Source organism: Falco naumanni, chromosome 4 (assembly GCF_017639655.2).
Source record: "Falco naumanni isolate bFalNau1 chromosome 4, bFalNau1.pat, whole genome shotgun sequence".
Lineage (NCBI taxonomy): Eukaryota > Metazoa > Chordata > Aves > Falconiformes > Falconidae > Falco > Falco naumanni.
Genome location: NC_054057.1, coordinates 74,290,832 through 74,315,482, shown reverse-complemented (window position 1 = coordinate 74,315,482; position 24,651 = coordinate 74,290,832). Strand labels below are relative to the sequence as shown.

At 49.4% G+C, this 24,651-nt stretch overlaps 1 protein-coding gene across 3 annotated transcripts; it reads right to left on the bottom strand.

Moving 5' to 3' along the window:
- Positions 1-584: 584 nt before the first annotated feature.
- NAA60 (N-alpha-acetyltransferase 60, NatF catalytic subunit) lies at positions 585-24,083 on the bottom strand. Of its 3 annotated transcripts, none has more exons than XM_040591127.1 (7): positions 23,946-24,083; positions 10,650-10,765; positions 9,031-9,160; positions 7,561-7,657; positions 4,993-5,227; positions 3,990-4,175; positions 585-3,496 (listed from the first exon to the last, which is right to left on the bottom strand). In XM_040591127.1, the coding sequence occupies exons 2-6, from the start codon at positions 10,757-10,759 to the stop codon at positions 4,019-4,021; spliced, it is 729 nt and encodes a 242-aa protein (XP_040447061.1). In that variant the 5' UTR covers positions 10,760-10,765; positions 23,946-24,083; the 3' UTR covers positions 585-3,496; positions 3,990-4,018. The 3 variants fall into 3 exon arrangements, with proteins under 3 accessions (XP_040447061.1, XP_040447064.1, XP_040447063.1); XM_040591130.1 differs by having other exon boundaries at positions 24,009-24,041; XM_040591129.1 differs by lacking the exon at positions 23,946-24,083 and adding an exon at positions 19,421-19,685.
- Between the last annotated feature and the right edge of the window lie 568 nt (positions 24,084-24,651).

The following is a 24,651-nucleotide window of genomic DNA, read 5'->3' as shown; positions in this document are numbered from 1 at the left end:
GTGCAGGGGCAGTGCTGTGCCTGTCGGTTCCCTTTGCCGCAGGGCTTTGCCCGCTGCTGTGTGGGACTGTGCCAGGGTGAGAAGCTGGAGGCGAAGGACAAGGCTGGCAGGGTGCGGGCTAGCACGGCGTGCTGCACCGCTGCAAACCAGTTAAGCTTTTGCCACTGGGCTACTGCAGAATGGCTTCGTGTGCCCAGCAGCTTCTGGGGGTAAGTGGTGTGTCAGCACCCCACCTGGGCACGGGCTGGGTGGGCAGGGGGCTTCGTCCTGTCTACTACTGCTGGGGCAGCCAGCGAGAAGCCTGCAGCTGCACAGGGCCCTGGCCTCCCCCGTCCCCCCACCCCAGCTGGGGGGAGGAATTTCAGCTGAGCCTTTGTAAAATCCTTCACCCATCCAGCAGCCCCTCTGCAACAGGGCAGGGTCTGCGCTGGAGGAGCTGCTCCCCCTGCTCCCACCTTTGGCCTGGCCCTGTGGTCACCCAGCATTGGTCACCCTGCTCACCCTGTGTAGTGGCAGAGCACAAGGCCAGGTGAAGGTGCCTGAGCAGCCGCTGAGGCAGGCTCCCGCACAGAGGGACAAACGACTCGGAAAAGAGGTTTGGTTTAATTGAAGACATTTAGAGAGGCTGGCGGTGACAGCACGCTCCTCAATAAATAAGGGGCTACGAGGTGGGGATGTGGCCGATGCCTCGGAGGACAGGGTGGCAGAAGGACACAGACCAGTCACAGCTTCCCTCGGGATGTGCTCAAGTTCTGCAGCAGCGGAGTTGGGTTGTGTAATGGGCAGGAGAGAAAGCTGGGGGAACGCCAGTCCCAGGCAATCAGCAGAGAAAGAGATTCATTCCGGTCCAAAGAAAGCAAGTGCTGAGGAAAACCAGGGGCTTGAGTTCCTAAAGAAACTCATGCAAACCAATAGATGTGTTTAAATAAAATGTGGTTAAGCAAAAAAAAAACAAACCCACACCCAAACCCAAAGAGTGGTAACACAAATGAGGCTGGAAGGGGGCTGCAGTAGCCCCTGCCCCACCTCCCCTGCCAGCTGAGCTGCGAGAGGGGCACCGGGGACAACAGGGACAGCTGAAGCCTCGCAGCCAGCACCTCAGCAACACACGCAGGCAGAGCTGCTTGGCATGAGGTTGGGCAGAGGAGCACGGCCAGGGCACCCGCTGGAGGCAGCCGAGCCCCCACGGTGAGGGGTGGCAGCCGGAGCCCGGCCGAAGGGCCCAGCCAGCTCCGTGGCGCTGGGGGGAGGCACAGGGTGCCCGGGGCTCCCGGCGGTGGGACACGGCTGCTCAGCCAAGCCCTCGGCCGCACTGCTCGTCTGCCCACGGTGCTCGCAGGCAGGAGCGCGCAGCCCTGCAGAGGTGAGCTCTGGGGGCAGTGGGCTGCGAACCCACCAAGTGAGCAGCTCCTCTCCCACCCTGCGGCCCAGCTAAATGCCGAGCGGCGCCTCAGCTGATCTGTGAGCTTCAGCCCCAGCTCGGCGTGCAGCTGCCTGCCCCACTGCCCTTCCTCTGCCCCAAAACCGCGTCCCTCCAGCCTGAACTCGACTGCTGCACGCAGGGCAGGGGCCGCAGCCTGGCACCCAGCACAGCACCACTTGCGTGTCTAAACTGACCGGGAACCAGAGACCTGTGGGCTGGAAGGAGCCTCCGGAGCGTTCTGCTCCAGCATCCTCGCAACGAGGGCCGCGCGGCGGTCAGCCCTGGCTTCCTTGGGCTTGAAGGTCCCCAAGGATGGACCATCCTCAGGGAGACACCTTTTTACCTGGTGTCAAACAGCCACTGAGCCAGACCTCTGAGTCCCCGGAGAGGGACCAGCACCTCCCAGCAGAGCACCAGAACAAGGTACGTGCCACCCCGGCTCCTGGCGTCCGGCCGTGGGGGAAGCGGCGCTCACTGAGGCTTGCTGCGCCAGAGCCACCGCTGAGCTGAGCGGCAGCACACTGTGCCAGTGCCGCGGCGGCAGAGGGCACAGCTAGTCCCAGCCACCCTTCTCGGGAACCAGCAAGCTCACCTCCTGCACCCTTTTACTAATGAACTCCCACCTCAGGGGTTACACACACTGACGTGACTGCAAGACCTTAACGCGCCTTCTCTCCCTTCTAAGCCTGACGTGTGTTGTGTCAGCCTCAGGCCCTGCCCGTGCCCGCTGCCAGGGCCGGCGCTGCCTGCGCGTGGAGGCGATGCACCCGCTCTGGCTCAGGCCTCCTTTGCTCAGGTCCCAGTTTCAAAATAAGGGGAACAAGGAACATGGCGCTGAGCAGGGGAAGGGGCTTTGCCAGGGGAACCCGGCAGGGCACAGAACACCTGCACCTCCGACACGTGCCCGGGCTGGGGGAGCTGCAGAGACTCCCAACTTCAAAGCAAAGCACTCACCCAACCTCGCTCCAAGGCGCAGAAGGGTCCCCGGCCTGGCTGCAGCACACGGGCACATCGGGGCCTCTGCGCAGGCAGGACATAACCATGCCCGGTCACCGCGGGGTCCTGCAGCCAGGGCACGGCTGCGCAGCTGTGGGGACACTACCCGCTGGCACAGCCCCGGGGGTGCCTGGGCTACGGCCTGAAGCACACCGCTGAGCAGCTGGGGGGCTTTTCTTCAGCAAGGAAAAGCTGTCGTGATCTGTACACAGATCTCATCCCTAAAGATCCTGCAAGAGTCCAGCCCCGGTGCCGAGGGAGGGTGCATGCAGCGGAGGGGAAGGGCTCTGGCTGCAGCAGTGGCTCTACACCCGCAGCTCCCCTGCCCTGCCACATTCCAACTTGGACAAAGGCAGAAAGATCTATACAGTATTTTATATATATATATTTCACTATGAAATAGCAATTTCATTCCCTGCCTTCTACTTGATGCATCCTGAATTAGATGCTTCTGTTTAAGTCACTCCAGACAGCGAGCAGGGCTGGGTGCTTTCTCATGCGAGGCAGTTGCCCTCCCTGGAAGTTACCCGCAGGAAGCAGCTGACTTGGCAGGACCCAGACATGATCCTCGCTCCGCTTCCCCTCGCCCAGCTCCTCCCTTCCCCGCAACAAGGGCATGACTGTACGTTCTGCCAGCAGCGGCCTGCCAGGGCTCTTAGGGCTCGCTGACCCGGCTGGCCAGCGCAGACTCATTAACCTCATTCACGCCGCTTTCTGTAGCCATGGTGCGGAAGCGGCAGCCGAGCCCCTCTACACCACGTATAGAAATGGGAGCAAACCAGAGGCAAGGGAAGTGGCGGGGACAGTGCAACATGCACACAGACCGGTGATGCAAAGGGCCCTCAGCTACGGCACAGCCCAGACACCTCGCACGAGCCAGGCCTGCCTGGGCAGCGCTCAGGCTCCAGGCCACGGGGGTAAGTCAGGGCTGCAGCCCGACAAGTGGGAAGTCTGCCAAATCTCGGGTGACCTGTGGAACAAGGAGTCCCATCCAGGGGCTGGGTCACTGACCAAGAGCCGTCATCACTGGAATCAGTGCAGAGCCGGATGGTTCAGGAGATGAAAGGAAGAACAATCCTATGGAAAGAAAAGAGGGTGGCTGGCTTAGGGAAGCCAGGTGTTACAAGTCCCTTCAAGCGTACTGGGGAGCCACCGTCCTGAAGACCTTGTTTTCAGAGATGTGCAATGCACCTGGTGGCAAATGGGCTACCAGTGACCGAGCTGGGGAAAGAGCGAGGACTCAGTCACTCTGGGCCTTGCAAGCTGGTCCAATAGCTGGGAAAATGAGAGAGACAGCAGGGACAGGTTCCATCTGCTGTCAGGCTCTGGCCTCAATTAAACAGCATCAGAGTTCAAATTCCCTTCAAATGAAACCAGTAGGAGTTTGGCCGCCAGCTGCAGACTGGTGCACAGCGATGCCCCAGACACCCTGCACGGCAGCTCGCCCAGCAGCAGAGCGGCAGCTTCGGCAGCCCTCGCTCGAGGATGCTCTCAGCTGCCCCAGGAAAGCGGCCCTGGGGCGTCGCTGCCAGCCTCGGGCAGAGAAGGGAGCTTTCTCCCAGGTACCAACCTTTGCTTTTTGTACATCTTCTGATCCAGTCACATTGTCCGGCTATATTCAATGCCGCTCTTGGCGGAAATGCCAGACCAGGGCAGAAGGCTGCAGAGAAGGCTCTGGGCTTGTCGATATATCCTCTGGGGAATTGAACACGGGCTCAGGCTGGCTAGCGTTGATCCAATGTGCTGTAGGTAGTCAGTAGCCATCAGTTAAGGACAGCAACATTTACACCGTAACTTAAGAAATAACTTAAAATACTCCCTAGAGACCCCATGACACAGCGAAAGCTGCTCTGCTCCGTTAGGCAGACCTGCTCCTTGTATTAATTGCCTGCTCTTTTCTATCAAAAGCAGGTCTGCTTTGCACTGTAAAAGACGGCAGTTTGGGAATGCTGGCTCCAGCGAGTGTGGGAAATACCTCCTCTAAGCTGCCAGTTCCCTTCGCACTCCACAGCAAGTTCCTGTGGGCACGGCAATCCATCCACCTGCCTGGAGAGGTTTGGACTGGCTGAGCTACCCCCCAGGAAAGATCAAGTTTCTTCTCCATGATCCAGTGACCTGAAAAAACCTCCAAAAGTCAGGTTGAGAGCAGCCTGCTGAGATCCAGGCCAGGCCAGGGTCACAGGGGATCCTAGGTCACAGGAAGCCCAAGGGCTTCTCTGCCATGGTCCTGGCCAAATCCTGCAACCCACAAGCCAAAGCACGCCTAGCACTTTGGCTTAACACCAGCATTTGCTATCACTGGCATCAAGCTTGCTCCAACTTAAAATTCAATGTACTGTCTGACACTGCCTCCCTGAACTGTTCCCAGAGGAGTCAGGGGACGAACGGGTCACCGTCAAACCCCTCTAACATCACCTTTCTTCCAGCTTCAGGTTAAACTCTCATCCAGGCAGGCATCCATCCCCACACCTCGACAGTTTACACTTTGCTGGATTGCTGCTGTTAACCCAAAACACGGTGTGATGCCTGCTGGGCGTGCTCTGCTGGCTAACCAGACTGAAAGTAAAGGATATAAGATTGTCCAGGGTGGATGCCCGCCATTGATGTACAGGACATAGGTAAAGCCATCTTTGAGGACCCCTCTGATGGAATAATAATAGGGAAGATAGTGGTGCTGTTTAAAGTCTCTGTTTTCATAGAAGTTTATTGCTGTGTTGTTAGTGGTGAGGACGTGCAGGTAGATGGCTTTGCAGTGATCCTGGGCAGTCGTTGATATGTGGTCTTTTAAACTTTCAAGCAAGAGCGAACCTGTTGAAGGAAAAAGCAGCAGGATCACGCAGTGCAGCTGCCATCTCAGGGTTCGTAGGGCCCAGCCGAGATCTCCTGCACCCAGTGTCTAAGCAGCAAGTGCTGCACACGCTTGAAAACCCCAGATCCCACCCAGTTCTCACTGACCCTCTTGATGAATTTAACAGGACCACTGTACAGGGGTTTAATACAAATCTCATCTCACCTATGAGCAAAAGCAGATTCTATTCTTCACAAAGCAGATTTTATAAAGATACAAACTTCTGATTCAATAACCATAAAGATGAGCCAGATAACAGGAATCTGACAGTAATGCCCAAAGCCACCCAGCGAAGCAGCTCTAATGTTTGGGAAGGTCAGCGAGTCATTTTCAGTGGTATCAGTCCCACCACATTTCTTTATTTTAAAGCCATTTAGAACAAGCAGAGTGTCAAAACAGGACTTCACAAGCAGACTATTGTATTGTGTCTGCTGAACTGAAATTAAGCTCTGAAGACTGGTAGGATTTTAAGATTCCTTCTAAGGAGGACAGCTGAGGTATAGTCTTATTCAACCTGGATTTGCTGCAGCTACTAGTCAGCAGGAGAAACCAGAGAAGGGCACAGAGGATACTCCAGCCCCAAAAGACAAAGGCTGGGGGTTCATCCAAACCAACTCTACCTGGCAGAGTAGAACCCAGCAGAACCTGCAGGACAACTTCTTCCACCAGGTGTGGTACCAACAGGCTAAAGAAGTAGCTTGGCTAACACAAACACACAGATGAGATCCGTGCTGCTATTTCACAATCCCCAGGGCAGGTAAGACTTTCAGCAGGACCCACAGGATTTCAGAGCAGAAGTCAACAGCACTGACTTCATTGTCACTTGATACTGGGTGAGAATTTATATCAGCCAAGAACAAAAAGACAACGAGAGACATCAACAGGAGAGTGGTTTAATTTTGTTACGAGATGTTCCACTCTTCTATCTCATAGAAATCCTAGTGCCCTCTGGTTTAAGAATAACAGAGAACTGAAAACCAAAGCCTTTTAATGTCTGCCAGAGAAAAATCAGGGCTTCAGCGCTTAGAAGTACACCTGGGGTGAAAAGCCTCCTGCATGAAAGACTTCAGCTTCAAACACAAGTAGAAAAACTCTCAAGAGAAAGGTCTCTGAAAAAGCAGCAGCATGCAGCAGCTTCTCTAGGTTGTTCTGCTACAGGTACGAGTCCAAAGTTTTTGAGAGTGCACAGCAACATGCTGTACAGATGTAATGGATACAGGAAATATTGATACTGAAAGGAGAAAATTCCAGCAAGATGGAGCTGTTAAAAAGATCATTAGGATTTGGAAACTGAAAGGATACTCACCACCACCACAATTTCACAGAACAGAAGACCCCTTTACAATCTCCTGTGACCATTATTCTGTGCTAGTATTTTCTTCTCTATATAGAAATATCTATCTCCAGTAGCATTTCAATGCAAGCTTTAAATACAGGGCTCTCACTGACGACTCTTCTGGTCATTTATGTATCCCACCAGCCTGTACCTTTCTAAACATGACTGGCAGAGAAGGGAGGACTGGAAGATGAGCTATATATATATATTTATTTTTTTTGTATGTATCTCCAGTGAAGAGACTCCAGGTGGGCAACACTGGGTCACGCTGCCAAACCTGGCCTGTTTCCTTTTGCAGACCAAAGATACAGATCATTCTTGAAATTACACCACAAGGGCACTTGATGACAAAACACATCCTGCTCTAAACAGAGGTAAACCCTTCTGACTGCAGAATTTTCAAATGGCTGCAGAATTGCTGCGTGTTGCAGCAGGCATTCGTGCTGACTTTTACACGCATTTGACAGATTTAATCAGGTCCAAGTTACACACTTTTTCCAGTTCCCTTTGTCTTTTTCTAAATGTTTGTTCTATCTGTTGAAGTCGAAAGGTTAAAAGCAGCTGTATTTTCTGCCTCAGGGACCAGGCTTCTGATGCCCATGAAATAAAATTGTTTCAAACCCTGCTCCAGAGTGAAGTCCTAGCACTCTCAGTCAGTCTCAGCAGCAGGAGTGCAAGTTTTTTGTGTGCTCAGCTGTCTCCTGGGAACAAGATGGACAAAGCCTCGTGCTCTTTGGAAATACCTGCACATTGAGTTGTGCCGACACCAATAAAGATAGGTCAGTGCACCTGCACTAACACCAAGAAGGGGATGCAAGTGCATCGCCTTCCCAATTGCTCATACAAATCACCAACAAGCTTATCTCAAAAGGTGAAATGGTGGAGCTCCTTCAGTCATGCCCGCTAGCCATACGTGGCAAACGACAGCAACAGAGTTGTCACTCAGCAGCACCTTACCTATTCCATGTTTTCTGAACTCCTTCACCACTCCAAGACTTAGGATGTAAGCAACTTGAGTGTCCACAGGAAAATTGGAAGCTAGGATGTCTCCATCCTGAGTAGAGATATGACAAGTTATTTAGGAGGATACGTGGGGGTCACAGGAGAAAGCCAGAATCCTGTACTGGAACATCTGAAAACAAAGCTACAGCAGAAAACTTTTCTTCACTGAACAGTCTTAGTTGAAGCTTCTGCAAAGGATGTGGGTAGTTAAAAAAAATCCAGGTATGGTCTTTTAGGGCTTATTCCTACTTTAATATCATCTTCCCAGACACAGAACACAAATCATGACGTTTCCTTACTATATACATTATTGGCGGACTTAGGGACAGAATATACTGCATTCTTTACCAGGAAGGATTCAAAGTGCCAATTCCGGAGTTACTCATCAGTGTCTAAATTAATCCAGCAACAGTCCTTATTGCCTGCATGCTCCACCTGAGCTCCATGTCAGCTGGAGACCTCCGTACTGCTGAAGAGGACAAGGAGCATGTTCTACAAGCCCAACTGCCTGGAGCAGTGTCTGAAGGAGCCCCTGGCTTTCAGCTTGGCCAGAACAAGAGCCTTTTGTTAGAGTTGCTGAAGATGCAGTTTCTGACTTGGACTAGGTTTGAGGTGAAGCCAGATAGCTAAAGTGAAGAGACCACTCAATGCTCTGGGTTCCTATATGTTAAGATTATTGTTTAATTATAACACTGATTGCCCTGTAGAAGTTATACACCACCTGCATCGCAGGGTTTTTTTAAAACCACTTTCCCATACTGTTTCCCCTACACTAACCCAGTGGTCTTTTCCTATACTGTCTTCAGTGACCGTCTCTTCTTCACCTCTCTGCTGTTCTGCGTGGTCTCTCCTGGCCTCCGAGGTCTGTTATCCCTGAAGCCTGAGCTTTGTGTAGACTGGTTACCTCTGCTTCGTGTTCAGGACAGTGACTGTGTAAATGCAGGACTTTCTGCAGTACGTCACAGGAGTGACTCACCCAGTACAGCTAAGGAAGTTCAACCCTTACGTAAGAAAGGAAGAGGTTTGTTCTCCCACAGCTGCACATACCTCAGTCACCAGAATGACCAGGCAGACTGAAAACAGCCAGGCAACAGTTAAACGGCTTGCTGCCGTTAGCCTGCGTGACCTGATCTCTCACAAGAGGGAACAGCACGCTGGGCAGTAAGCTTCCCATCATGCTCACAGCCGGGGCAGACTCTGTGGTACCAGGCTGCTCTGCAGCCCAGGTGTTCAGACACATCCCACCAGGCATGCTCCCTTAGCTGGAAATCAGCATGCTCTTGGTTTCTCAGGTTAACTCAGGATCACTCCTGTAAGTGTCTCGATAGAGGAGGGGGAAAAAAAACCAACCCAGACATGTTCCATCCCAGTTAACCATGGCAAGAGGTGGACTATCTCACAATGAAGCACAGTTTAGTAGCGTACCTCTTTATGCACCTTTGTTCTGCTCTTGATCTCTGCCACTATCATTCCCACGATGGAGCCTCTATATGTGGCTGCCAGGGAAAAGAACTTCTTGTTGGAAGTGATATCTCGGTACCATGAGTCAGGGTACCTGGGAAGGAAGAAAAAACAGGAATGTTTGGGGGTGCAAACCCATGGGAACAGGCAGCACCTCAGCCAACACTATGCTGAGATGTTGCTGCCCATTTCCAGTTGAGCAGCACCTTTAAATGCCAGTCACTGGAACTACAGGCTGATGTATTTTACACAAGACTAAGGGAGGGAAGCCGTCCTGCCGAAAGGGCTGTCTTCTGCAAGGACATACAGCCAAGTAGCTCAGCCATATGTCAACGCAGAGCTCTTTCTATACTATTAATTTAGCTTATTCCGTGAAATCTCGGTTAAGAAGTTATTCACTTTTTCTATCTTAACAGTTGCATGGTACCAGTGAACATCAAACAGCTGCTGTACCCCATTTGGTAGCATGGTTTCTTTCAACTGCATCTAAGCAGCAATGCAGGCTGTTCATGGAATGGCCTCCTGCCTTGCTAAGACAACCACATTTTCATTTTATGTTCATTGCCCAGAGCTTTCACTTCCATCTTTAGCAAGTTATTTTTAAATGCAAGATCCATCTGCCCTCATCTAAAAGCATAAGGATCTCATTAATTTGATACACATGTGAAAAAAATACTGCATACTGGTACAAAAAAAAATCACATCATCAGCCTCCAGCTCTCCTCCTCCTGCAGCTACTAAAGGGAAACTAGCGTACACTGATTTATTTCAAAGTGAGAGCTCAGCACGCCTTGTGTTTAAAAGAAATCTACAAGTTCAAAATACTATGAATGCTTTTGCTGGTTTGTTACATTTTATGCAATCTTAATTATAATCTGCTAAAATCCTCCATGAACTTCCACAAAGCTAAAGAAAAAAAACCCTTGAAGTCTACAGCCGTATTTTCCCTGGATGCTTTAAGCCACAAAGCTATCGCTGTCCCCCAGAAAAGCTCCTCGTTCCCATGCTTGTGCAGGCAAAAGCATTTACCAAACGGAGGCCTGGAGAACTGACTTGGGACAGACTGAGATCAGCTTTAAGCCCGATCTTTGCAAGCAACAGTGACCCCGAGCACTGTTCAGTCTCCCCCTGGGACATTCAGAAAGACAGTGCCTTGGGAACAGTTGCTCCATGTCAGTTTGGTTCAGCTCTGAAGGTGCTGCCTCGGCACACACTCCAGAACACAACTTTCCTTCGCAAGCACAGGGATGCTGTCCTTTTTCCTGGAGGTGTGCTCCTTTCCCCATCTCATACACAGTCTTTCCCAAGAAGCTCGGTCCACTCCCTTCATCACAAAGCCCATTTTTCTGCCAAAATCCACATACAGAACTTTCTGATGACTTTAGGACCCTGCAGGACAGGCAGCAAAGGGCTGTTAACAGGAACTCCACCACAGCGCATAAAAGATTCAGAACCTGCTGCCATCTTAGCAACAGTCCAGGTGCCTGCAGGGCCTTTGGTGTCAGCTCTGAACTGGATCGATGCAGGTCCGCACCATTTGTTCCTAGATCCCCCCCACCTCACACCCCAAGCCTGTAACGTACTCTATTGGGAACCAGTCGCCACAGAGCTGTTTCACTGTGTCTATGTCATCGTGGCAGAGAAGACGCAGGTTTACATCCGTAAGTGCAGTCGGGGGCACCTCCTCTGTCATTCACGCCTACAAGAAAAGAAAATCACATTAAAACCAACGAAGCAGATTCTGACCCTCAGCTGCAGCCAGGCATCTGCGCAAAGGCAGCAGAAGGTCCCCAGTACCCATAAAGCTGTTTTTCCTGGCAGAATGACTTTAAGAGAGACAAAGCAAAACACGGCAGCATTAACCTGAGAAGCAAATGGAAGCCCTGTTGCCCACAGGATAAGCACAGCTCACTTCTCACCTGACACCGCTCCCCAGCCCTGCATCTGTACCGGCCCCGCTCCCCGCGAGCGCAGCCCGGTGATGTTCTGTGTAAAGTAGCATGTGGCACCAACCAGGTGCTCCGCATACTGCATTAAGTAAGACAGCAATGTGCCAAGTGTACCTTATGATGCATGGAGCTCTTCAAATGTCTGTGCAGGACCAACACTTCGCTAAGACAAAAACTGAACAAACAGCTTAAAAAGGAAGCGCTGCTAGAAGAACAGTTATAAAGTCCTCTGACACAATCCCGTCATCTCCAGTGAGTATGTATGCAGAGGACTCAAATTCTTTAAAGTGTTAATTTTGTTTAACTTACGCTGGTGAAATGAGATCTAGTTTTATTTCCCCTCATTCCTACATGCTACAATTCCACGAGGGCTGGCTTTTCAGCCCAGCAGAGAGCGTTCAGATACAGAAATCCCAGGACACCCTTTTCTTTCACCATAGCGCTACCCCAGTCCTGCTAACCACGTACAGGACACCTACTTCAAAGTCTTCAGCCTATTTTGAGAAGGTACCAGAGGGAAAGCAGCAAGCAATAACTAAAGTGGTTGTAAAAGCATTTGTAGCACAGGCACACGAATGAAGAACAGACCCTGAGAACAGGCTGCCGGCTGGACAAAGCCCCAGGCGAGCCGCTGCACGCAGGGAGCGAACAAGGCAGGCAGAGCCAGGGCAGCTGCAGGAATCCGTTCCCTTTCACCGACCACCTGCAGCTCTCCATCCCCAGCTTTGCCTCTCTCACTCCAGCCCTCCTAGTCCGAGGTCAAAGAACCAGACCAGGATGGAAACAAAAAACACACCAAACCCCACCACCCTTAATTAAAAAGAGTAATTTCTTTTTGTTTCTACTTTTTTTCCCACAATTTTAAGTTTCAAATCTTGGTTTCAAAATGCCAAGTTGTAAGGAAAACACTGCACGCAGCAGTGCTTTTGTGTGCCCTCCTGTTGAAAGGGATGCTCAGCTCTCCAGCGCTCTTGCTTGGAAGCTCAGAGGCTCGAGAAGGAACAGATGGAAACGCACTCTGCACTGGACTGGATATGCCATTTCAGCAGTTTCAGTGCAAAAATCACATCATCTCTGTAATACACTTGTAACTGGTGAAGACGCACAAAAGGAGTAGGCAGAGTAGCAATCCCAGTTTGACATGTTTTGACAGCACACAACTGGGTGTGATCGTTCTCCTAAAAATTTGGAAACACCCCCTTCCACTGTATTCTTGGGAAAAAAAAAAACAAAAACCAAAACAGTTTAAGCCATAATATCCACATTCCATCCCCAAATCTCTATTTGAAGGTACATAAGCCAGCTTTTTCCTGCAGTTCCCCTGGCTGAACTGGAAGAGCACAACTCCCAGTTAGCACAACGTGGTGACATTCAGAGAGCAGAGAGTCCCCAGATGTTGGGATCCTTGGAACCCAACATCAGTGCTGAAAGGTAATTAGTGCTGCTAATGAGAACAGTGTTCACCCCCGAATCTGGCACTCTCCCTACACCACATGTGGCACGACTCCTTCGCACTAGCTAGAGCAGCGTGAGCTCCCACCCCTCCGTCCTCCCAGACCGAACCATAATGCCCCTACACCGCATCAGCCCAGAGCTCCCAGGAGGAAGGAGGGACCCTGCCACTGGTTTACGTGCAACCTGGAAACATCAAACACGTGATGTATTAACAGGAGAAAGGATATAATTAAGGTCCACTACTCTCTAGCGAAACCTTTGCCAGCCCTTCTCCCATGCAGGCAGAAAGAACGGCAAAATGCTTTTAATAGAGCAGAGGCCCAAGAATGTTCTCCTGCAGCTTGTGAAAAAGATGAAATGGGGTGGGGTTCTCCAAGCAAGGGACCCTTCCCAGAGACAGCCTTCTTCCCAAGTGATTGGTCCTATGTATTTCCCCAAGAAGGGCATCTGAAGGGATCAGTATACTGATACGAATCACTTGTACTCCAAAGAAGCCCTTAAGAAGAATCACAGCTATTCCACAGCCCGTTCTAGGACGGTGACCGCACATTTACCCAGCAGCCTACAGTTTTCACAATCAGTCCAGATGCCAGCTTCAAAACAACTTCAGCACCTAGACAACCCACAAAACCAGTACTCCTTGCTGCTTTTAAAACCAATTTTACACCCCTAGAATTGGCTCAAGCCCTCCGAGGCTAGCCTTCGACTCCGTACCCTGCCGCAGCAGCGAGCACACTCTCCACCACCAGCCCCTGGGGACCTTTTAACACGCCTCAGCCTTACCCCACAGGGCCCTAAGGACGGGCACACGCTCACTTGCTGGGGCTGACCCCATCCCCACTGCTGCTGGCTGGGGTAGCCGATACGCACAGTGGTGCGGACCCCAGTCCCACCCTCGCCGCACCCTCTGCTGAGCCATTTCAGAGCAGTGACCCACCACAAGGTCACGAAGTGAGGGCAAAATTGCCCGTAGGACAGAACTGCTTGGCAAAAGCTGGGGTAGCAGAAGATAGGCTTCAGGAGGGGAATTAAAAAAAAAAAAAAAAAGAAAAAAAAAAGGAGTGAGGAGCCCGTGGACATACACGGCTGGAGCTTCTTTGGCCATGGTGAAGCTCCAGTCCCCGATACATCACTCCGTTAGTGGGCATTAAGCGGCACTCAGGTTTACAACAGCAGTGCTCTTTCGCAAACATTTAATTTTTCTTGAGAAGTTTCGATGCTCCTGTAAGGCAACACCCCTTCTCAGTCAATACTCTCAGCATTAATAAATCAGAGAGAAATGAAACAACCACAATAGAGCCATATTTTTGCTAATAAACATAAAAGGCAGGGGCCTAGGAGCAGACTTCGCCAGCAGCTGCTGCAGGAGAGGCAGAGCCAGCACAGAATGCATTCTTGCGAGGATTAGTTCATGTTTATTTAACACTATATTCTCAAAGAGCTAGGCAAGCATTATGTATTATCCTGTAGCTGAAGCCAGCCTTGAAAAAAAAGTAATCCATGACTGTTTTGTTGAACAGGATAATTCCCTTCCCCTCAAATTCAGACGTTTCCCAGCACTGGTTGTGTTTGCAGGGACTCGCTCCACCCGCCTCACATTATGTGACCCAACCCGGATGCTCTTGCACGTTTAAATAACATTTAGGACCCCCACCGGGCACGGTGTCCTGCCACAAGGTTTTAGGAGAGCAGCCTCCTCCCTGGCCAGCCGTTGCCGCTGCAGTAAGCAGCTGCTATGACCATGAGAAGAGAAATCCCAAGCAAGTCAATTCTGTCCATACCCAGGTGACAGGCTCTGGCTCTCCACAGACACCTGGGCAAACACCCAGCTCCTGCCCCCCGCACAGCCTGTGCCATGCTGTAATTAGCAGAGCCAGAGTCCCGGACAAAAGCTTCAACTAGCACAGTGATGAGACCAAGGCTTTTAGAGTCAACTTGGGTTTTGAGGACAAAAGATATGTTTGAAAGCATAAAGAAATAATTAAAAACCCCAACTATCAGTGTAAAATACATCCTTAGGAATCAACCGAAGTTAAAAGTGCCTTTAGGGGTTTAGAGTTATCATAGCTCCACTCACTGATGCAACAGCAACAACACCAAGTTCTGACCTTTGAGCCCAAGTGGTGGCGGCTGTGAAGCGAAACAGGCTCCAGCCACATGCAGTTAATTTGAAGGAGGTCCACAGGCCATTTTTGAAAACGTGAAGTTATCTTACTTCTTTTAATATCTTTTTCTCAGGTGGCAGCCTTTTGTTTGTGCAATGGCCGCAGCCCGGGGAGCAGTAGGGTTAACGTCATCCACTGCCTCTCTGCCCACTGGGGCACAGTGACCTCACCCTTTTGTCAAAATGGGAAACACTCGCTTATGAGGATTATAAAATGAGCCAACGTCATATGCTGTATGATCACACAGTTAAACATTTGAAAAATCTCCGAGGACACTCCTTTCCCAAATACCAAAGTTAGCAGTGAGTAGAATTAGAAACTGAGCATTTAAATCCCTTTCCTACCTAAAAACTGCAGATATTAACACACAACAAATTAATTTCAAAAAAATTACAGGGAAGTATAAAGGTTTTGAGCATTTCCACTAGTCTTCTCCTTTGCTCTATTGAAACAAATCTAGCAAAATGTTTTGGCTTTAAGTGTACTGGGTAGCTGCAGAGGAACCTGTCAAGTTCTCATTACAAATATCTAGCAGTAATGGAATGAAAATAAATAGTATGTTACTAAATAAGCCAAGTTAACATAGGATTTTAAATTAAAGCACGTCATAACGCCTAAACATACTATTTAAATATAACGTCATAAGTCTTTGGCATTAATAAGCTCTAGCTTTAATGGGCTAAACCTGGTATTTGACAGTTCTGTCTAAAGGGCGGAGGAGGCTTTATCTTCCAGCATCAGCCCAAGCGATGTGTTCCCACAGCACAGTAAGCCAAGTACAGGTACCGACACATTTCTACCACCAGTATTTCCAGGTCCTACCATGCAGGAGCAGGGCTTGGTTTGAGTTCAGGTGAGCCACCAGGTGCATGGACAGTTTCTTTACTTGGATGAGATGCTTCACAGCTAAGAAACCTCAACTTGGGCTCTTCTCAGAGCAGGAAGCCTCTTCCTCTTACAACTTTTGTATTTTATTATTTTTTTTTTTAAATCTACATAATACCATATTTCTAGAAAAACTGAGGCAGCCACACAGAATCAGCACTCTTACCCCAACAGGGTGTTCAAATGTACAATAAAGCCCGATGCTTAGCAGAATTTGCCAGGCAGCTGCTTAAATGTGTTTGAAAAATTCCCTTGAGTACTTCCATATCTACCAAAGCCTGGTCAAGTGGTTCAGCAAGTTAAGATTTCCCTTGTTGAGCACTATTAGACGTGTTTTAACACTATTTCTGCCTTGTGCATCCTGCAAAAATGAGTTGGATGTCAGCAATGAACCATCACAAGATGCTGGTTTTATGAATCTTTATTTGGACCTCAACTTCCATCCACATAAGCTCATGAAGATCCCAAACAAAAATTTTACCATCTACCAACAAATATCACTGAATTTACTGGCATAATAAAAGCAAGGTAATTAAGACTAAAGCTAAACAAATACTAACTAGAACTGTACCCAAATATCACTTCCAATTAGGGGTATATTTGCTTCAAATGCAGTGTTCGCACAAAAAAACAGTGTGAAAGAATCTTCTTCACTTGCAGAAACAAAGCTAGACTGAAGTTCATCAGAATCTTTTACTTTCCAGTTTAAATGCTAATTGAAATCAATTAATCCTGAACAGAAAGAAGCAAACCTGAAGAAAAGAATAAAGAAAAACAAGCGCCGGCAGGCGATTGGATTTTTATAAAGTGATCCTATGATTCAGGAAGCACTGTCCCAAAAGACACACAGCCGATCACCCCAGTATTGCAGGCACCTCCGTCATTAGATGGTGCAGACCTTTATTTACTTGGGCTGAAGATTTTCACCTTCCGGAATTCAAAGCATTTTCTTCAAGTACGCTCCTACTAGATTATTAGGGATTATCTGCTGCTGTTCCACAGAAGGAAAAGATTAAGTTCCTCCAGACAACCACCAAGTACATACCATGCATGGGCCAGGCCTGAGGAGCTGCAGCGGTGCTGAACAAGACAGTATGCGAGCTGGCCCTTCCTCCCGTGGTCGGCTCTGAGGCCTACGGCTGCATGTTTCCACCCCGCACTTCAGCGATGGACATACACACAGTAGCTGTATTTTACTTTACATAAGCAGACCATCTGCTCGGCACAAACACAGACTAGCAGATACTCTCTGGCAGATTTGCATGCACGCACAGTGGGCCAGAGCTGGATTTCTTCACGCCTGGTTCCCCCCTCACCAGAGGCGATGCTCCGGTGTTGCCACCAGATCCTTGTTTGTGACTTCTGGGTGGACAGTCCTCAAATCTCAAGACAAAACTCAGCAAGAAAAAAAAAAAAAAAGTAATGATACCTGGCACCCTCTCTCACTTGTAAATAAACAGGATCAAACAAAGCCCAGACAGAATTTTAAGAGCTACTCAAAATGCAGGACAGGCACATGTTAGCCTTGACTGCACAACACGGTACTCAGACACAAACCCTGCTATTGTCTGGGGAGCGTCTCTTCAAGAGCACCAGCAGGAGTTTTCACAGCTCTAAGTCTCTCTACCTTGCACCATCTGGCACTGGGGATTTGATTTACACTGAACCAGCCAAAGGTCTCATTCCAACAAAGCAGCAAGGATCTCCCTGCTGCATTTCATTTTAAGCTTACCATGTTTTTAGGTTACTGGTCTTACAGGGAATATTCCACACAGACGCCCCTGTTCCCAAGCTATTTTAATTTAATGCAATAAAATTCTGACTGGATTTGAAAACATGAATTCATTACTAAGAATCTCAAAAGAGGTGCTTTGAGGACTTACGGCAACATTATCAAAGCAATAGGAGCCAAATTTTAAAACATATTTAAATACTTGGCTTGATACCTCCTAGATACTACTTCAAGTCTGGTCATAGAATAAAAAAAAATAGGTTGGAAGGACCTTTCGGAGTTTTATCCAGCTTAGATCAGGTTGCTCAGGCCCACAGCCCCACATAACATCCGTGAGGAGCAAATCTCCCTGCCTGGGCTCAGACTAGTTTCTCTGCACCTAAAGGCACAACCGGAAAGCCGGGGTGTTAAACACACTGCCTACAGCAACACAGCCAGCCGCGCTACGTGTGCCATACAGGTGTACCTCTATATGCTATTTGGTACACTCTGTTTACGCCATGTAGTGCTCCTGCTCCTCCTAGGAATCCTACGCAGGTTCGTTTGGGACAAGCAACACAAAAACTCCAGAAGATATGGGTCTTCTCATTCCCAGTACATTATGCAAACAGACAGAACTTGGCATTCACAGTCAGGAGCAGAACGGTGATCGTTTCACTTCCATTCCTGTACCATTCTTCATATCCCACAGGAGTGCTGCCAAAAACTGCCATCACTTAATTCCCCAGATTAGCAGAAGCAGACGTTTGGAGTGAGCAAGACTCTCAATGAGAAATCTAGGACAAAACGAGTGATTTTGTGCCTTGGTCTGAAAATAATGTCATAACATGGTTGGAAACAGGCTCCGATGCTAGATTACGTCATTTCGCAATAGCCCATAACACCTTTTGATCCAGAATAACAAGCACTGAGCCTTAGAGCCCCTCGTGGACCCCAGGTCACTCAGGGACATGCACTGGCTCAAGACTTCATGCTCCTCCTTACTTAAAACTCCTTTGGTACCACCTTCCTTCTGTGCAGAAAACTGCCCTCCTCAGCCACCCGCCCGTGCACCATCTCCTAGGCTGCCACATCCAGCCTGGCTATGCCAATCCCATTTGCCTCCAAAGCACATCCCGAGCACTAATGAGCTTCTCTCAGGGTCATCACTCCGGAGAAAGGAGTTTGTCAGCACCTGGACTTTCTTCCCCAGTAAATCCATCCAGGGCAGTGTGCCCGACCAGCACACCCCTGCAGCAGAGGAAGGCAAACCCCAGTGAGCTTAGGGAAGAATGTGTTGTAAAAAAAGCTGAATTTATCTCAACACCTGGGAGACTGGAGGGTAACCTTGGGTTTAGGTAAGACAGCTGCACCAGTGGGTCATCACTGAGACAATTAACAAAGAATGTCTTCCTGAGCTAACCAGACCAGCACGGGGGCGGGAACACATACATGGCTGAGCCCAAAGTATAAAAACTGGACAATTAACAAAAGTAAACTTTGAAGAAAGCAAAGGGCCTAAGCTAGCTTCAATCTGCATATTCCTTCCCAGTGACTGCAGGTGCTGAGCACCATGACGTCGAGCATATAGAGACCAGTAACGGGCATCACATTTGGGTTTGGATTCAGCTGCACGCTGCAATTGCATATTGTGCTTCTGCTGTGATTTCAGCATGTTGCTTTATCACCCTGCTAAACCAAAATCCCACGTAACACCAAATATTCCAAGAAAGTAAATTTGATACTAAACCTTCCTCATGTGGAATATCTACAAGAGCCTGGCCAGAGCACGGTGGACTCAAGACAGCCAGGAAAGCAGCACTGTCGCATACAACCTGGGAAAACCCGTCCTGGCATTCCACCCTCCTCCCACAGGCTCACCCCACACTGCTCAGCCAATTTCTTCTCGGCTCTGAAATTCTGAAAACATCACTCCAAGAAACACATTTCTGCCTTGTCCCCAGCTCTGCACTACATACTCCATTACGCCCAGACCGAGGTGTGCACACCACAGGGCTAAAAGCCTGAAAGCCAAAACCACAGAATCACAGTAAATAACACTCTGGCCTCCTGCCATCAGGATCAGAATTTGAAACAGACCCCAAAAGTGTATTAAGAAACGAAAAGGCAAAACATAGCTCTACCTGTGCAGCAAGCAGCAGTTATTTACTTGAAATGAAAACACTTACTGTTAGTGAAATCCTTTTATACTTGTACCCCTGATCCTCTGCACGCTTGGAGTTTGACTCGTGAGCCTTCCAACAGCAGGAATGTTAATGTTTTGCATGCAAGTTGCTTTCTGGGCTGTTCTTTTACCCTACAGCTCTACATACATTACTGAAGCCATAGATTTCACAGGGGTGGGTACCCAAAAAAAAGTGGCTCTAAAGCATACTGCAAAAGGCACAGCTTCCTGCTGCCCCAGATACAGCAATTCCTCTGGGGAATGGTGAACAAGAATCTCTAAGAGGGTTTTGCCGTTAAATCTTTTCTTGTTAAGACGCGGAAGAGAAAATCTGCTTTGTGACAGTAGCACTGTGGGGAGTTAAAACCGAAGGGTCATAACGGAGGCACATTTACAACAAGAAGCTTGCTAGAGGAGAGATCTAATACCTTGCAAATACTGAACACGGCAAGTTTCCAACAGGCAGCTGTTCCTCCAGAAAAACAAAACAAAAAACCCCAAACAACTCATCACACATGCAGGCCCACTGCCATTTCTGAATCAGAATAAACAGCTACACAGAAAATATACGTAGTGCCTAAAAAAAACCAACCAGCCAGACATTCAGCCTGGTGTAGTACAAACGCTGGGAGAGGGGAATTCAAGCCTGCCTCCATTTCCTAGACACTGTCCTCATTACTGAGCAGCAACACACAGCTGTCGATAAAACCCAGTCTCCCCACCTACAATGTTATAGGAGATACTCACTAGTAACTTCCTAGAGGCTATTGCAAACAAGATACTTTAAAAAAAAAAAAAAAAAAAAAGCCTGAAAAGTCCAGTCCTTCCCTAACTGGCACCTCTCCGAGATCTCAAATACAAAACTTGACTCATCATGGCTCCTTTTCTTTCTCACTCGTGGTTTCCAGCATGAGACACCCAGGTTCGACTCAAAAAAACACTACCACTGTTTTAAGCTAGTAACATTTAAAATAGATTATGGCATAGATGCCTGCTCTTATATCCACAGTAATAAGCTGAAAAGGAGAAATTAAAAACTCAATTAAAAGCTAATGTTGGAAAACTGAGCAGCTCCTATTCCTACCTTTTTTTCGAGGAGGAAAGCGTGGGTGGGGGGAAGCAGTGTGAGACATGAAGCTCTGTCTTTCTGCAACACCCTGCGCTGAAGCCCTCAGACATGCTGTGACTGGTTAAAAAAAAAACAACAAAACACCAACCAAAAAAAACCCAGGAAGACAGGAGTGATCCTACTCTAATAACACTTTTAGATAGCACTTAACTTTCAAGGTTTGTAGAAGACATATTCAAACAAAGCTCATCTAAGACAGAACTTTCTCTGCTGTTACACTCACCAGCTTAGCCCAACAGCTTCTTTCAAAGTGTCTTATAGTAAGACAGAGAAACGAAGCACGACCAGCGCCAAGTCCCGAAGGGAATTCCTGCCCACTACCAAAGGCTGCCTGCAGCCCAGCAGCCTGAGATGAGCAGGAAGGATGAGCCGTGAGGACTTCTGAATCAGCTCTGCAAACCACTCACAAGGAAGTCCCCAGATTTGTACCTGTAATTCCTCAGGTATTTACAACAGCGCTGTCATCAAGAGTCAGCCTTTGCACCCACAGTTACACCTGCTCCTGCTCACTCCATAAATTACACTGGGAGTGGCTGGGGTGGGGGGCACAGAGGTGGAAAATAGCCAGGAAGAGAGAGGATGGGTTCTTGGGTGGCAGGACCAGTTCACATCAGCCAACAGGCAAAGATACCAGCACTGACTCACTGACTGACTTATCAGACTATACTGGCCCAACATCTATATTCATAACACTCCCCACAAAAGAAACCCTCCACAAAGAAAAACACACCCCCACATGCAAATAAAGATCATCCTTACTGGGAAAGAAGTAACAACAAACATGAAAGAAGTACCAGACTTCATTAACAAAAATAAATACACATACTATGTTAAAGGCTCTTTGAGCTCCCGACTACAAAAGACCATTTTCTGAATTCCACCGGCAGTTCCCACAACACTTCATGACATCTGAGGCCAGCCCAGCTACCAAAAGACACGCTAATACCACTCTGGTTTTGGAAAAGAAAATTAAGAATGCCACAGGTTTTAAGAGGGCATTCACTGGACAGGCACTTGCCAATTACTCAGACACGTTGTCACCTTTTAAATACATCAAGCAACCAGCTGAGAGAAAGAACAGCAGCAGCTACTTCAGAGAACAAAACAATGTATTAGAACAAGGCTTACACACTACTGTATGTTTCTTTACTTGCTACCAGGCATATCAAGACTAATTAAAGCACCAGGTTACAAGAAATAACAGAACTACTTTTTTTAACCTGCAAGATAACCCCATCTACTTCAGCCTGGTAGCAGGCAGTACCCAGTATCACTGCTTCTCACGGGGGTGAGGCTGCCTCAACGTTATCTTGTAAATGAAGAGTCTACACTCCAATTATAACATGTTGGGAGAGAGCCAGCAGCTTCTTTTAAAAGAACTTCACTTACGAGAAATCTGCTAGAGTTTATTTGTACAGAGAAATTATTTTTGAAAAAACACCATGTGCTAGCACTCCCAAAAAGCTACCAGAAGTGTCCCCCATAAAGGCTTTTGAAGAAACTAAACTGAACTAAGGAGATCCTATGGCAGATTAAAAGAAAGGAAGCAAATTCAGGATGAATCCACAGTGAAGACAGTGTTCAGCTATAATCCATTCAGCAGATTCATAACAACTAGATGGAAGAAGAGAAGAACAGATCTGCAATAAAACTGCCTGATGATCCTTTGGGATAGGGCACAGATTACCTGGACAGTAAAATGTAAAGCTGTTCACAGCTGTAAAAAGCTCTCATAATGCCAAAACGCCAATAAAATGGTAGATAAAGTGTGTAAGTTGGTAGATAAAAAAGGAATGCAAGTTGGAGAAAGGCAAACATTTCCAATTTGTGTTAAGTACTGTGAAGGGGGGAAAAAAAAAATAATCCATGCTCTCACAGCAGGTTCCCTGAGAACACTGTTTGCTGCTCAGGTGCAGTCAATTATCAGAACAGAAAAGGAAAAACAGGCATCTAGAAAGCTTTTGGTCTGAGCTAGTTACATTTATTTAATGCCTCTATATATCTGTCAATAAAAGGCCAGACACTCAGCCACATTCATACAGATCTCGAAAGTGAATTGCTGCAATGAGCGGCCAAGGTTCAGAGGAGCTCATGATGGCCACCCAGCACGGGCTAGCTGATATTGGGAGATGCTGTAGCGTAACAAAGACGGGATAAGCTGCAACAGACACAAAGCAGGCTAAGAGAGTTCAAACTCTACTAGTAAACATAACTAAACATTTAAACAGCTTACCACTGGAGGTGATAGTAATTTGATGCCTATAATCAAGAATGACTGTCTAAGACACATGCTTTAGTTCAGGACCGCACACAGCCATCCCGGTGGCAGGGATACTGGCCCTGGTCACTGACAGGCACAACACGCAGCTTCGACAGTATCCAAAATGCAGATGCTATTTTCACCATACAGATAGCGTAGGTATAACACATCACTGCACAGCCTGAGGAACTGGGCACTGGCAGCTGAAACACTTCTGACAAAGCCAGCTGCCACCACGCCTGACGGGAAGCACCGTGCCAGAAAGTCTTTGGGACCACATTTAAGGCTCAGTTTGATCAGCTGCAATCAAAAAACTCCAGACACACCTTGTAGAAACTGGTGTCCTGCTTAGGTACGAAGTTAAGCCATTGCTTTCTCTCTGCTACAGCTCTACAGGCTGGTTCAGACAGACACACCACCTCTGCAGGGCAAAGCACAGAAAAGCTCAGCTGCCATGGCACGCGTTAGCTTTGAGCCAGCCAGGGCAGTTGGTGAACCGTGACCCAGGCTGTCCGGAGACACAGAGCAGCCAGGAGAGCCAGAGCAGCTCCTGTGCAAGGGAAAGAGCCAGATCTAGCAACGCACGACATACTCCCGGCCCTCCCAAGGGAAATTCTGCTCGGCAGGAAGAGGAAACGGAGACACTAGTTAATGCTACAGAGCCCCGCGCTGCTGGCGGAGCCCCCCCGGGACGCGGCAGGAGAAGGCACAGCTGCAGGCTCAGCTGCAGGGCCCCCGCGGCTCTACCGAAGGCAGGGAGCAGGCTCCTCTCTTGGCTCCCCTGCAGCCAGGCACAGGGCGGTGCCAGCAAAGGGCCCCCAGCTGCAGTCCGGGGACTCTCGTGTAACTCCCCACGCCACGCGGTTTCGCCCAGACAGCCGCGTTGCTCCAGCCGGCGCGCCCCGAACAACCCCGGCACGGAATCTCCCGCCGCCCGGCAGCACCGGCCCGGCGCACTCCGCCCGAGGCCGCCGCCACGGGGCTCTCCGGCTCGCGGGCAGCAGCACACCCCGCGGGGCCCGGCCCCGCTGCCCCGGAGAGCCCCGGCGCGGCCTAGCAGCGGGGGCACCGGCGTTCCCATGGCGACCCCGGCCTCCCGCCCCGCCACGGAGGCGCCCCCCGTCCCACCTTCCCGCTCACCTCGGGGGGGCGGCGGGCGCCGGGCGGGCGCGCCGCGGGCGTCCGGGGCAGCTCAGCACATACCGTGCGGCGGGCGCGGGGCCGGCAGCCGCGGCGGACACCGGCGGGCACTTCCTTTCCCCGGGCACGGCGCAGCAAGGCGCCTCCCCATTGGCTGCCTGCCGCCGCGTGACCGCCGCGCGCCGCGCACGCGCAGAGCGGCCGCCCCGGAGCCACGCGGGCAGCCGCGGGCGGGGAGCGCGGCGCGAAATACCAGCTGCTAATTAAAGGGAGGTGTTTAAATTAGCGCTGCATCCTTGAGCATGAACGCTGGGGATACTGGATGTAGGCTTGGTCACGGCCCCGCGTCACCTCCCCGCGGGTCCCCTCAGTCCTACCGGGCCACTCCCGGTCACCAGGACTCCCATGCTATTAATGACTCTGATCCTGAAACTGGAAGCTTTCAAGGGTTTTTCCTTGCCCTTGAAGCTCTACAAAGTGAGATGAAATAGGATATCTCAGTTGGAAGGGACCTACAACAATCACCTAGCCCAACTGCCTGACCCTTGAAGGGCTGGCCCAAAGTTAAAACCATATTCTTATAATATTATTTACCTTCCCTTTCCAGAGAAGGGCAGACATTTCACAGCAGATATTCCTGGCTTCCACTTGTCTGGTTTTTGCAGCCTGTGGGGAACCAGGTTACCCCAGCCACCACATCTTCTCC

Excerpts from the sequence above, each read along its gene's own strand:
- NAA60 (XM_040591127.1), bottom strand. The coding sequence starts at position 10,759 with ATGACAGAGGAGGTGCCCCCGACTGCACTTACGGATGTAAACCTGCGT. Across the intron at positions 9,161-10,649 it reads GGCGACTGGTTCCCAATAGA|GTACCCTGACTCATGGTACC; the intron begins GTACGTTACAGG and ends CTTCCTTCCCAG. Across the intron at positions 5,228-7,560 it reads GTTCAGAAAACATGGAATAG|GTTCGCTCTTGCTTGAAAGT; the intron begins GTAAGGTGCTGC and ends TTCCTTCAACAG.